This window comes from Echinops telfairi, unplaced genomic scaffold (assembly GCF_000313985.2).
Source record: "Echinops telfairi isolate 266 unplaced genomic scaffold, ASM31398v2 ScPeMD7_7458;HRSCAF=8496, whole genome shotgun sequence".
Lineage (NCBI taxonomy): Eukaryota > Metazoa > Chordata > Mammalia > Afrosoricida > Tenrecidae > Echinops > Echinops telfairi.
In genome coordinates, this window is record NW_022111358.1 from 7,275,697 (window position 1) to 7,289,630 (window position 13,934).

Genomic DNA, 13,934 nt, shown 5'->3' on the forward strand with positions numbered 1-13,934 from the left:
TATCATTGGTTGCAGCCCCCACAGTGGAATATCACATATCCCATCACTTTCCTGTGTTTCCCTTTTCCATTCCTCCTATGTCCTACTCCTTCCCGCTTCTGAACTGTGTTTTAGCCTGTTTTATATAGCATTTTCTATTAGTGTGTTTAACTGCAGAAATTAATTATGCTTTTATTCTACAAAAGTGATAAGCCCATTTTCTTTTTTTTTTTTTTCTTTTTTAACATTTTATTAGGGGCTCATACAACTGTTATCCCAATCCATACACACATCAATTGTGTAAAGCGCATTTGTACATCGTTTCTCAAAACATTTTCTCTCCATTTAAACCCCCGACATTAGGTCCTCATTTTTCCCCTCCCTCCCCGCTCCCCCCTCCCGCATGAGCCCTTGATAGTTTATAAATGGGTATTTTGTCATATCTTGCCCTGTCAAACGTCTCCCTTCACCCACTTTTCGGTTGTCTGTCCCTCAGGGAGGAGGTCACACACAGTTCCATGTAATCGGTTCCCTCTTTCCTACCCACTCTCCCTTTACCCTCCCTGTTTTGCCACTCACACCACTGGTCCTATAGGGCTCATCCGCCCTGGATTCCCTGTATTTTCAGTTCCTATCTGTACCAGTGTACCTCCTCTGGTCTAGCCAGTCCTGCAAGATAGAATTCGAGTCATGGTAGTGGGAGCGGGGAGGAAACCTTTAGGAACTAGAGGAAAATTGTATTTCTCATCATTGTTACATCGCACCCTGACTGGCTCCTCTCCTCCCTGAGACCCCTCTGCAAGGGGATCTCCAGTGGATAAGCCCATTTTCATAGGAAAAATGTAACGGACATATGAGCAGATAAGGCGAACACTGAGTGAACCTCCCATTCTTAGTACCTTAAGAGTTTCTGAACACTCACTGTTACCTGGAACTCTGCTGAGTACTTCAGGTATACACCTAGGTATATACCTCGTAAAAACTTAGGAGGTTGAGCCATCTAATTGTCGGCCCGACTTTACAGGCGAGGAAACTAAGGTTTCAAATCATCTTGCCTGAATTTGAATGCAGGTCTTTCTGATTTCAAGGTTCAAACTTTGAACCAGGATATGAACTGGCCCTAAACTGTTTACCTTGAAAAGAAAAAAGCAAGTTTCCTTCTCTAACCGTTGAGAAGGAAGACTAGGTAATTTTATTCATGGTAATTGTTGGAAGTGTGGATTTTCTCCCCTGTCTAGTCACTTGGGTTTGGGTCCGCTTCTGTCTCGATGTCATTGTTGTCGAGTGTCTCAGTGTTGCATAAATAGATGCTATGTAAATGCATGCAAAATGGCTTTTCTGTTTTCTCTTAGGGTGCCTTTTGTGGCATTTGACACCACCCTCTTGTCCTCTCTTGACAAATTTGAAAGAACTGAATCCTAGAATAGTAGATGTCTCCAGATGTGCTATTGGTCTTGGTGAATTTTCAACATTGAACTCTAATCTGAAAAGCAATCATTCTGCTGTTGTGGTAAGTATTTGAGAGTTTAAACTGGTGATGGTGTTTATCTAACAAGGGGGGGAATATAGTGTAGAATTCATTTTCCTAGCCTAATTTTAAGAATAAGTACTCATTGAAATACATGTCTCCCTTAAATGTTCAGACAGTTTTGGAAACATTTTAAGAATGAAGAGCAATTGTCAGTTCCAAAGGAGTATTAGATTATACACCTCATTATTATAATCTAATAACTGTGTCAAGTACTAAGCATTGAAAAAGTAAGAACAGTATGAGCTCAATATTTCAAATGCTTTGCAAATGCAGATTTGCTATGAAGGTTGTATTTACTGACTAAAGTTATTCCTACATTGCGGTTGACTTATAGTAAAAAGTGGCTTGTGGCATGATAATTAACATTAATAGATGGTATTGGTCTTTAATTAAACTTTTAATCTTTATTGTAGTTAATGGCGACAAGGAAAGCTTTTACTGAAGAAATAAGGAACGCTTTGCTAGAGGAGATTAGATGGTCAAATCCTGGATTTTCTTTGAAAAACTATTTCCCTTTGCTTCTAAAAAAACAAAGTGAGCCCGTGGCTCTTTCTGAACGTCTCAGTAAACAAGGTTGGTGATGATTATCTTTTTATCTTACAATATGTTTGAAAATACGAAGCCTTGGCTATTGACACGTGGAAGTAGTTGTCATAGACAGAGCATTCTCACCGCTGGCAGCGTTGTCACTAACATGAAAGCAACCCTTAAGTACAAGCGAAAGGAACGCACCCAGTCCCGCATCGCCCTCACAGTTGTTACATTTGAGCCCGTTATTGGAACCACTGTGCCGGCCCATCTTGTCAAAGATCTTCCTCTTTTTCAGCGGACCTTTGCTGTACTACGCATGGTGCACTAAACTACTGCTATTCCCAATACAATGTTCAAAGTATGCGCTTGGGCCTCGCCATCCTCACTTCTCAGCTTCTAAGGCCCCCGGCTGTGCTTCCTCTAAGACAAATTTGTTCTTCTGTCAGTCTAGAGTAATTTCACCATTCTTTACTAATTTATCTGGCTTTCTTGTTCATTGTCCAACTTTCACATTAGTAAGAGGTGTTGAAAATACCCTGGCTTGGTTCAGGTGCATGGCCGTCCTCTCAGTCTCATTCACTCAGTTGGCGAGTGGCTGCCTTCCAGTGAGTGCTTCCAGCATTTACCAGTTTGTTGAAAGTTGTCAGTTGATGTTCCATCAATTCCTAGAACCTTACTTTTTGCTAATGCCTCAGTGCAGCTTAGCCTTCTCCCTTCAGCCCCATCAGTTCTTCCTCATATGCTACAGATGTCATAGTCTCTTCTGACATTTACATTGGTCTTTCTTTGCTGTCTTTTAAAAGCATCTGTTATGATGCTCTTGATGTCATCCCACAATTCTGCTGACCTTCTGCCATTATCTTGAGTCAAGCTTGTTCTTACATGGTCTCTGAATTCAGGTGGGACATGTTCAAGGTGTTATTTTAACTCTTGTTGATGTTTTAATTTTCTTCAGCTTCAATTTGAACTTGCATATGAGCAATTGGTCTTGTTTTGGCTGCTGATATTGAGTAGACCCATCATCTCTTCCCAGAGTCCGTTTGATTTTTGTGTACTCCATCTGGCAAGGTCCATGTGTACAGTCAGTATTTGTTAGGTTGATGAAGGGCATCTGCATTGAAATTGTGGGTCTTGCAAAACACTATTATCGGATCTCCAGCTTTGTTTTTGTCACCAAGTCCATAGTTTCTAACAACCAATCTTTCCTTTTTGCTTCCAAATTTCAAATTCCAATCATCCATTATTTTTTATCAGTTTCTAAAAGAAGTTGGTAGAATTCTTCAGTTTTTTTCATGACTAGCTTTATTGATTGATGTATAAATTTGAATAACAGTTGTATTAACTAGTTTTCCTTGTAAAAGTAGAGATACTATCCCATCACAGTTAGCTGTGTACTTCAAGCTAGATCTTAAAATGCTCTTATTGATAAGGCAGTGTCATGATACAAAATCATAGAGACCCTTATTAAGCAAGTACGTCAAAATGTAAAGCTGTTGTTTCCTGACATACCCTGCATCTAGGCCAGTGGTTCTCAACCTTCCTAATGCTGTGACCCTTTCATACAGTTCCTCATGTTGTGGTGACCCCCCCCAACCATAACATTATTTGCGTTGCTACTTCATCACTGTCATTTTGCTACTGTGATGAATTGGGTGACCCCTGTGAAAGGGTCATTTGACCCCTAAAGGGCTCGCGGCTCACAGGTTGAGATCTGCTGATCTAGGCCTGTATAATTCTAGAGCTGGTGTTTGCACTTATCCAAGGAATTCTGGACTCTTTGACTTACACTCCATAAAAATAGTATTTTTGGTACTTTCAAAGCACTCAAATTGTGTTTCTTTTAAATGTCCTTTGCGTTGAAAAGAAGTATGGGGGTCAAAATCAGGGCTGTAGGGTAGAGTAAGTGTCTGTCATAAGACATCACTTGCTACCTTTGAAGAAGAAGCAGGTGCCCTGTCGTGATGGGAAAACATTCCTTAGCACAACTTTTCTGGCCCTCTCACCAGTGCAGTGTTCCAGTTTCTTAAAACTTCTTCCTGGTAAGTCTCCATGATCGTTCTTTGTCCTTCAGGAAAATCTAACTAGATTGCTTCTTTTGGAATTATGACAGCAGAGACCCTACCCTGAGTTGACACTCTGCCTTGAATTGAAGTGCCCCAGCAGATTCCCCCAGAAGCCACTGATTTGATTGAGCCTTTATTTAAAAGCCACCCTAATGAGGCAAATACAAGTGTGTTTCTGAGAGAATTTGCCTGTGTTCCGCGCAGAGAGCATGAACTGGAACCCTAACAGAAATAGTATCCAACTTAACCTCGTGCTTTGAAATGATAGGAAGGTTCTTGTTGATGGTTGTCATGGAGCCACTTCTGACTTTTGATCCCAGTGACCCCATGTGTGAAGAAAAGAGCTGTTCCTTACGGCTTGAGTGGCTTTCCGAAGCAGGTGGCCTGGCCTGTCTCCTAAGGAATCTGGGTGGGTTTCAATTGTCAGACTTTAGGTTGGAGGCTAAGCACTTAGCCATTTGCTTTACCCAGGGTTTATAATACTAAGATTATACCCCCAAAACCAAACCCATTGCCATCGAGTTGATTTCAACTTGTACCAATCCCATAAGACAGAGCAGAACTGCCCCAGTGGACTTCCAAGGCTGTACTCTTACAGGAGTAGTTAGCAGCCAAGTGCCTTAAACAATTTGCCACCATGTCTCCTTGTTCAGATTGTAGGTGCTGTTTGTTCATTAGTAAGTGCGTGCATATCTATCATTCTCATATTTCACAACTAGAACCTGACGTTAATCAGAAAGAAGCCAAAAGGAAACGCACTGAAACCGAAAATCGGAAGTCCAAAAGGAAGAAGCCCAATGATTCTTCTGATAGTCCACAGAAGCTAAGCGGGAAACCAGAAGAACTGGACCAAAGAAACAAATCTTCTGAGATAAAGTTAGATTCTTCAAAAGGTATGTTTTCCAGCCCATCCAATAACAAAGGGCTTTGCGTATAACAAACATGTGAAGGGGTAACAGAAGCAGGAGGCTTTGCCACTGGGATAGTAGATGGATGACAAGGAATGTTCACTAGAAATATTTTCTATTCCTGACAAATTAATTTTCCTCCTCTGGTTCAAAAACTTGCTGTCTTTTTCCTTTCCCCTCTAAATTTATCTTTGTGTGTAAAATAGGATTTAAAGGCCTCGCAAATTAGAGGTCAGCATAGCTAGCAAATTCGTGTTAAACTTTGAGTGTGTTTTGTTTTATTTTTTCTATAAATATGTTTTTTTTAAGCCTGAGAACATGCTATATTATGTTTTAACCTGTTTCACATAACTCTTACATGTTTTTATTTAGTTTAATAGCTTTTCCAAAGAATTTCCATTGAATTGCTTCATTTTTCTTTTAGGTAGCTTTGAGGTATTCTCACCAAATATCAAAACATGTCATAAAAAGCTTTTCTTTTGGGATGTTTTGATATTTGGTGATTCAAATTCATTTCTTATGGCAAAATATAACACAAACAATGCCATTTTAACCTATTAAAAGCATACAATTCAGTGGAATTTATTGCGTTCACACTATTTTACAACCATCAGTATTTCCATAGTTTTCGTTACCCCAAACAGCAAATCTGTACCCATGAAACAGTAATGCTCCATCCCTTTGTTTCTCTAGCCCCCGGTCACCTCCAAGCTACTTTCTCTCTCTGAATTTGCCTCGTCTAGATATTTCATGTAAGTGATATGAGGTTTAAGTCCAATTCCATTATTTTGCTTGCGGAAATCCAGTTGTCCCAGCACCATTTGTTACATGGTCTTGGCACCCTTGTTGAAAAATCAACTAACCATAGATGTATGAGTTTTTTTCAGGACTTTATATTTTGTTGTCTATTTGTCTATCCTGATGCCAGTACCACACTGCTTAGGTTACTGTATCTTTATAGAAACTTTTGAGATCAGTATTAGGAATCTATGTTCTTTTTTATTAAGATTCCTTAGACTTTTTTGGTTACTCAGAGCTCCTTGTACTTCCATATGAATTTCCATTTCAGGAAAAAAGGCTGTTGGCTCTTTGCTGGGGATTACAGTGAACCTGTAGATTGCTCTGAGTAGTACTGATCCTTTTAGTCTCCCAATCCGTGAACAATGGATGCCTTTCCATTCAATTGTCTTTAAAAAGAAAGGAGCCTTGATACCAGAGTCGGTTATTCATTGCACTGCTAACTGTAAGGTCAGCAGTTCGAGACCCCTAGCCCCTCCGCTGGAGAAAGATGAGGGCTTCTACGCCACAAAGAGTTACGGACTTGGAAACCCACAGGGGCGGTTCTACTGCCCTCTAGGGTCACTATGAGTCAGAATCCACTCATTGGCAGTGAGTTTTTGTTTTGTTTCTTAATTCTTTCAACAGTGTTTTGTCGTTTTCAGTCCACTAATCTTTTACTTCCTTTTAAAAATATTTTTTAGATACATATTTTTCATACTTTCTATTTTAAATGAACTGTCACATTTTCCAAGCCCTGAATATTGGAATTTTTATTTTGCTTAGTTTGTAGATTCATTTGGCGTCAATTGATATCTATAATATTCAGGCTTTTCAAAGAGTTACCTTGGTCGAACTTGGCTACTGTCTCAAAAGCCAGCTGTTCAAACCCTCCACCACCCTAAGAGGAAGTTGTGGCCTCTACTTCCCTGAGGGTTTCAGCCTGGGAAGCCCGGTGTGGGCTTCCACCCTGCCCTGTAGTGCTGCTGTGAGTGAGAATCCACTCGCAGCAACAGGATTGGGACTTGGGGGGAATGTGTGGGTTGTGTGTGGGTGGGTAGGGTGTCTCTGTGTGTGTCCTGCTTAGTTTTCTCAAGGAGGAGTATAGCATATCTTTCCACTTACTCAGCTTGACTTTGTAAGATGTTTCCATCAATTTCTTTTTCGTGACCAAACGTCAGGTCCACTAGGATTATGTACCTTTGCTCTTTCAGCTATTAGTTCAAATTATGTTTCATCTTTCTTGAGTGGTTCTTAAAATTTTTTTCCTGTTTACATTGAAACCCCACTTTCACAACACTTTGTGCTGGTTATATTAGATCTCCCTCGGTCCTTGGCTTAGCGCTAGAAAGAATTCACGCTGAAGCCCAGTTTGTGATGCAAGTGTGTTTTATAAAGGTCAGAAGCAGTTTCAGGCGTTAGGGTAAATGGAACACTAGCCAGAGTCCACAGCACGGTTGTGCAGGACTGCGGCCAGACCACACTGGGCTGTGCAGCCCCGCCAGCCTGAACTGTGTCCAAGTCTCCAGCTGCCAGGAGAGAGCCCGCCAGGCACCCCATCCCCTGCTGGGAGGTGTGGACAACCCCAGACTGGTTGACCCTGTTGGCCAAATTAAGCCCACCTGGCCTGGATGGGGTCCCACCCAGATGTACCACCCCTTCCTGGCCAGGAGCTTAAATGTGAGCATGCCCTCCAGCTTTAAGCAGCTTCCAACATCCTGTAAGGGGGAGGGAGGCTTTGGCGTGTAGAGGGACAAGCCCTAGTTCTGCCCCTAGCTACCTAACAGTTTTTGTTAAGGAGTGTATTTTGGTATGAAGAATTTTCCATGTAAAATTTTTAATTTGCTTGGCATTTTGCCAGTATAGCTATTTGTGCATACACCTGTAGTTATACAGTCATAATTTTATAAAAATATGTTTATATCAAGAAATAATGCCTTAGTCTATATTCTTTGCCTTAGAGTCTGCAGTTGAAGATACACTTTGGACAGAAAAGTATCAACCTCAGAACTCCAGTGAACTCATAGGCAATGAGCTGGTCATAAAAAAGTTACACAGGTTTGTAAAATAATTTAGAAATTATCTGTGAAATTAATTTACCATTTAGTTTTTTCTGTATTAAAATTTACAAATTGTTAAGTGCTAGATCATCAAGTTTCTTAAAATTCAGAAGAATTCTAAAAGAATATAGTTAACTTCTATTAATGTTTCCTGTGAAACCTTTCAGAAAAATTTTATGAATGTATCAATTTTTTCTTCCTTAACAATGGAGTCATATTAATATTACTATGGGTACATACCTTTTGGTATATATTTCACAAATTTAAAAAGTTCTGACAACTGACAGGTTAAAGTTTATTTTCATCTTTGTCTATCCCACTTAATTAAAAAATAGGGATAGGAGATACTAAGTGGGTTTGGATGTATCGCTACCTCCTGCAACAGGAGTATTATGTAATATGTGGTATGTGTACCTTTGTAAAGCCCCCAAATTCTGAATTCTAAAACTCTGCTAGCTTCAAGTAATATTATACCTTGATTAATAGCTAATTCTATAACCTTGGCATTGCTCTACATACTTATACTTTCTTAATCCTTAGAACAATTGTACACAAGTTTCCTGATCTCATAAATGAGGAGACTGAGGTCCAGAGAGGTTTCCTGAAGGTCCCAGAGTTAGGCAGTAGTAGGGCTGGGTTTGAACTCTGTAATCTAGCTCCGGGCTAAACCTTAAGTTTTCTATTTATACTTACTAATGTATATTAACTATCTTTCATGTCACCACACAATTTACCTAAACTGTTTTTAATTGATATGTACTGGTTTATTATATACTGTGTTTACATATAGTAATTCAATTACAACTAAAACAAACCTATGGGTGTCAGAGGAGAACTGTGCTTCTAGGTTTCCACAGCTGATTTTTTGGCAATCAATTGCCGGACCTGTCTTCTGAGGCATTTCTGGGTAGACTTCAACCTCAGCCTTTCGGTTGACAGTCAAGTATATTATCTATTTGCACCATCCAGGGACTCTTTTCTTACTTAAGTTGACCATGAATTATCTTTCCCTGTGTTTTTTACTTTTAGGATTTTCCTTTTTTTTTTTTTTTTAATTTTATTTTTTTATTATTATTATTATTTTTTTGGATTTTCCTTTTAAGAGTTCTTTTACACGTAAACTCTTGTATTGGGGCAAAAAATGACTTTATTTCACAATATTCAAGACTTCATTGATGTAGGTGAATCAGAAGCACTGAAGAACTTCGGCACTCCTGAGATGCCCTAACTCCCCCGGCAGGCGTTTAGATCCCTATTCTGTGAGCTGTTTTTATTAACGTACTTCTTTCGTGGCAGCTGGTTGAAAGACTGGAAAAGAAGAACTGAGCTGGAAGAAAGACAGAATTTGAAGGGGAAAAGGGATGAGAACCCGGAAGGTATTTTCAGTCACTTTTTGCCCCGTTCACCTAATGTTCTCAGAATTGGATTTGCTATGGGATTTAATAAAATGTCTTCATTTTTTTGGTAAATAAAAATCCAGGGTTTATCGGCAAGACGTTTTGACTTGATCATTGGGTTTTGTGAGGTAGACTTGCTGCCCAAGGGACTGTCATTTCACGTGCGTTTGAACGGTTTTTCAGCTCTGTCGGACAGCACAGATTTTAAAGGCAGCTCAGATGAAGAGGAGAGTCAGCTGTGTAACACCGTGCTCTTAACAGGGCCCACAGGAGTGGGCAAGACTGCCGCCGTGTACGCGTGTGCTCAGGAGCTGGGCTTTAAGGTTAGTGACCGACTCTGGAGAACGTTCATGGATGATGGCCTTTGAATTAAGATAAGACACAAACCGATTTCCCTTTTTGTGTATATTGTTCTTTTAGATATTTGAAGTGAATGCCTCTTCCCAGCGCAGTGGGAGACAAATCTTATCCCAACTGAAGGAAGCCACGCAGTCCCATCAAGTAGATAAGCAAGGTGGGAACTCACAAAAGCCGTGTTTTTTCAATAGCTACAACATAGGCAAGTCACCAAGTAAGTAAAGGATTTTCCTTAAGATGACATTTTTGGGGATGGGGTGGGAAGAGTGTCTAAATAAAAAAAATTATTATCAGCATCTTGCTATTCTTTTCCTTATATTGATATTTTTTCCTTTTTTAACAGTTTTATTAGTACTTCATCATTTTATAACTTTATGTACATTTTCTATTTTAAAATCCTAAAATATATCATTTCACTCCTAAATGCTTCTATATAAGGACATTTAAAAAAGGCAACTTCAATATCATCTGATCTAACAAAATTATATTCCTTAATGTAATATCCAGGGTGTTAACAGTTTTCTCTTTGAAATAGTTTGTCCAAGCAAGAGCCATGTTTATATTTGATTCATGTTTCTTAAGTTTCTTTGTATCTTTATATTAATTTCCTCACATGTTGTTTTGTGTGTGTCATTTTACTTATTGAAGAACTTGGGTAATTTGCCATAAAATTGTTCACATCCTACCTTTTGCTGATGGTGTCATTAGTGTATTATTTAACATATTTCTGTCAGACTTTGTGAAATCTACCTTGTTGATGTGTAGTATTGTGCTAGTCCAGGAAGACTAGAGAAACAAATCCAGGAAGACTCATGTATATAAGAAAGAGCTTTATATAAAAGAGCAATTATATATTGAGAAAACATCCCAACCCAGTCCAGATCAAGCCCATAAGTCCGATATTAGCCCATATGTCTGATACCAGTCTATATAAAGACCTCTCCAGGCTCATGCAACACATGCAGTAACACTGAGTGCAGGAAGATCACAGCCCAGTGGGTGGAAAGTCTTGTGGATCCAGTGGCAGTAGAAGCACTGGTGTGGGTCTCCATGTGGCTCCTCCAGCTCCAAGGCCCTAGGGTAGCTCCATATGTCTTGTCAGCAGGTAAATGAAGCAGAGTCTGTGTGTATCTTGCCTCCATTGAGCTATTTATCACTGTGGCGCCTCCAAATGAGGTCATCAAGGTGTGACCTTATTGACAGGCTAGACTCCACCCCTTCACAAGTTGACACCAGATTATGTTACTACCACAAATATATTTCTGTAGTCTTTGTAAATGCTCGAGATTTATTCTGGGCTGCAGTGTAGTTATTTAGAAGCTGAGTGATCTTTTCAGGTTTTGCTTTTAAGCTGTGTAGGAGGTAGCCTGGTAGCCCAGTGGTGAAGTGCTTGTCTGCTTTTAAGCTGTGTTAGGTGGGGCCTGAGCAGCATTTACTGTAGACTTAATTTTGCCCCCAAAGGGAGGCAAAGCCTTCTGAGTTCCCTACCTAGTGCCTCTCCAGCCTGGGCTCTCTATCCAGCTGAATGATGAGGTTTTGCTCTGACTGGTGGGAAAAATATTCCCAGCAATCTGTAAGCCTCAGAAATGGTTTATCTGCTCCCGTAAAGATTTACAGCCTTGGGAGTCCTATATAGGGTGGCTAAGAGTCAGACTTGACTCTAGCAGTGGTTTGGGGTTTGGACAGTTGTTGATGTTTTCTTTCTGGTGTATCAAGATGTCCCAGACCTACCTTATTCATTCCTTACCTGAGACATTCAATTAGCTATTTCTCCAAGAAGCTTATTCTTTTGATGGAAAAATTCTTTAAATAGAGTGTATTAGTCAAATTTTGCCAAGTACTTTTGGATAAAATTCAGCATGTGTTTTCCAAAACCAGTCTTTTGATTGTTGCTGGTCAATAACTGAGCAATTCTTGGTCTGTGTCAAAATAAGACAAATAAGAACAAATATTAATTTCGTGGCTAAGTTGAACAACAAAATTCAATAATATGCTCTTACTGTAGTGTTACTGATTTTCCATCATCTTTTGACTTCAAGCAGAGAAAGTCAATGGAGGGAGTGTCAACATTCTTTAAGAATGTGCACTGCTTTGGAAAAGAGTATCTTTTTAAAAGGAATGGTTTTACTTTTTGTCTTGGTAGAACAAATGCAGCAATATAGTAATATGTTAGGGGTGTTTGAGAATAAGAATGTAAGTTTCTTTTATCTTTGATTTTAACTGGTAAGAGTTGAAATGTAGAATGCAATAGCTCTATCTTGATGTCTATTTTATTTTTAGAATAATTATCTTTAAAGACAATTTATTTTTGGGCAGAAAAATTCAGCTCCCCCAAGAAAGTTGTTACATCACCAAGAAAAATTCCTCCATCTTCCCCGAAAAGTAGTGGACCAAAGCGAGTACTCCCTCCTCAAACCTTGGCAAATTATTTTAAAGTGTCTTCTAAACAAAAAAATAATGAAGAAATAGCAGCACTTCAGGAAAATAATAAAGGTAAGACATTGACAGAATGAATTTGAAATAGTTTCATATTGGTGACCCTTATATACAAATATATGATGAATATGTTTCATGAGTTCCTATTGCTATTCATATAACCTTTGCTACACTGAAAGTCCTTTCTAAAAATAGAGTCCTGATACATCAGTTTTGATAAATGATTTCAGATTAAGCATACTCTGTAGAAAAATGCAATATCCTATTAACCTGGAGGCTTATCTAAAATATTAATATTCTCTTTATGCAGGAATAAAAATAGTTTGTAACAGAAACCAATAATATTTACCTAAAACATAATAAATTTGCCTAAAATATTAATATTCTGGCTCATGCAGGAATCAAAAGTTTTGAACAGAAACCAATTATCCAAACAAAAACCATAACTAATTCAAACAAAGAATTTGGAGCAGAGGAACTCAACAGGAAAAATGCAACATCTCTTATTCTTTTTGAGGAGGTAAGCTTTCATACTAGAAGCGTATTTTAAAGATTATGAATTCTATTTTCCTACAAAAGACTGTGAAATAGCTAAGTCAAGGATATTTGTATTTTAGATGAAAGCAATGAAAACAGACAACCCTAGATTGTTTTCCAGTAGTAGACAGATGCAGTTTGCGGTTACTTATGACTATTCGGTTATTATAGAAATCATTCTGACCCATACCTAGCCAGTGAATCCCATTGCTATCAAGTCAAATTCTGGCCCTAAAGACCTGGTAAGGCAGCGAAGGGCTGTCCCATAGGTTTTCCAAGACTGCAGATGTTTCCGGAAGCAGACGGCCACATGCTCCTCCTATTGAGAGACTGGATTTGATCTGTGAACTTCTCAGCTTGTGTTTGAGTGCTTAACCACTGCACCACCAGGGCTTCTAATATACCGTTAAGGTAGCTACATTCATTGGCTTCAATAGTTGGTAATTTATTACGTCCCTTTGTAGTATAAAACATTATGAGCTTTTAGCATGGGCTGAATTCACACTGTAGGTAAATTCTATCTTTAGGAGACATGCTGTCTGTCTACTTTGTGATATCCTATTACACAGTGCATTAACATTCTTATAAACGGTTTGTAGGTTGACATAATTTTTGATGAAGATGCTGGGTTTTTGAATGCCGTTAAAACATTTATGGCAACAACTAAAAGACCTGTAATCCTTACGACAAGTGGTAGGTAACAATGATTTTCATACAGGTGGTTGCTTTGGGTTAAGACATTTAGTTAGAACTGTTCCTTTGGAAATCAGTAAATTTATTTTTTCTTTTTTAAAAATTAGGATTCACCTAGATCATTTCAGAACAGCTGTTTTCAACCTATGGGTTGCAACCCCTTTGGGGGTCAAACGACCCTTTCACAGGGATCACCTAAAACTATCAGAAAACATATTTCCAATGGTCTTAGGAACTGTGATACTGCTCCTCTATCCATCTCCAGGTGGGCCGCCCATATGCAGATACGCCCACATAAGAGTACCCGGCGCGATGACATCATCACACCAACCCCATCACTTACACCCTATACAAATACAGGTGTATGTGACAGGGTTGGCGCCATAATGTACTTATGCAGACCAGTCACAAGTGTAGAGAGCAGCTGCTGTGTAGAAAGCAGCTGCTGTGGTGAAAGGAACTACTCTGTTAAAAGCAGCTACTGTGTTGAAAGCAGCAGCATTGGAGGTAAAAGGACACTTCATGAATGATTCACAACAGTAGCAAAATTACAGTGATGAAGTAACAGCAAAACTAATTTTATGGTTGGGGGTCACCACAACATGGGGAACTGTATTAAAGGGTTGTGGCATTAGGAAGGTTGAGAACCACTGTCTTTTTTTTTT

The 13,934-nt window shown here is 39.1% G+C and overlaps 1 protein-coding gene across 1 annotated transcript in view; it reads left to right on the top strand.

Moving 5' to 3' along the window:
- The window catches only part of ATAD5 (ATPase family AAA domain containing 5), a 42,341-nt gene that overhangs the window by 15,217 nt on the left and 13,190 nt on the right, over positions 1-13,934 (top strand). The window contains exons 7-16 of the mRNA XM_045299994.1: positions 1,332-1,489; positions 1,924-2,083; positions 4,824-4,997; positions 7,751-7,847; positions 9,146-9,225; positions 9,430-9,569; positions 9,667-9,817; positions 11,920-12,096; positions 12,438-12,559; positions 13,176-13,269. Coding sequence (XP_045155929.1) covers positions 1,332-1,489; positions 1,924-2,083; positions 4,824-4,997; positions 7,751-7,847; positions 9,146-9,225; positions 9,430-9,569; positions 9,667-9,817; positions 11,920-12,096; positions 12,438-12,559; positions 13,176-13,269 — 1,353 coding nt within the window. The remainder of the gene's footprint in view (positions 1-1,331; positions 1,490-1,923; positions 2,084-4,823; positions 4,998-7,750; positions 7,848-9,145; positions 9,226-9,429; positions 9,570-9,666; positions 9,818-11,919; positions 12,097-12,437; positions 12,560-13,175; positions 13,270-13,934) is intronic.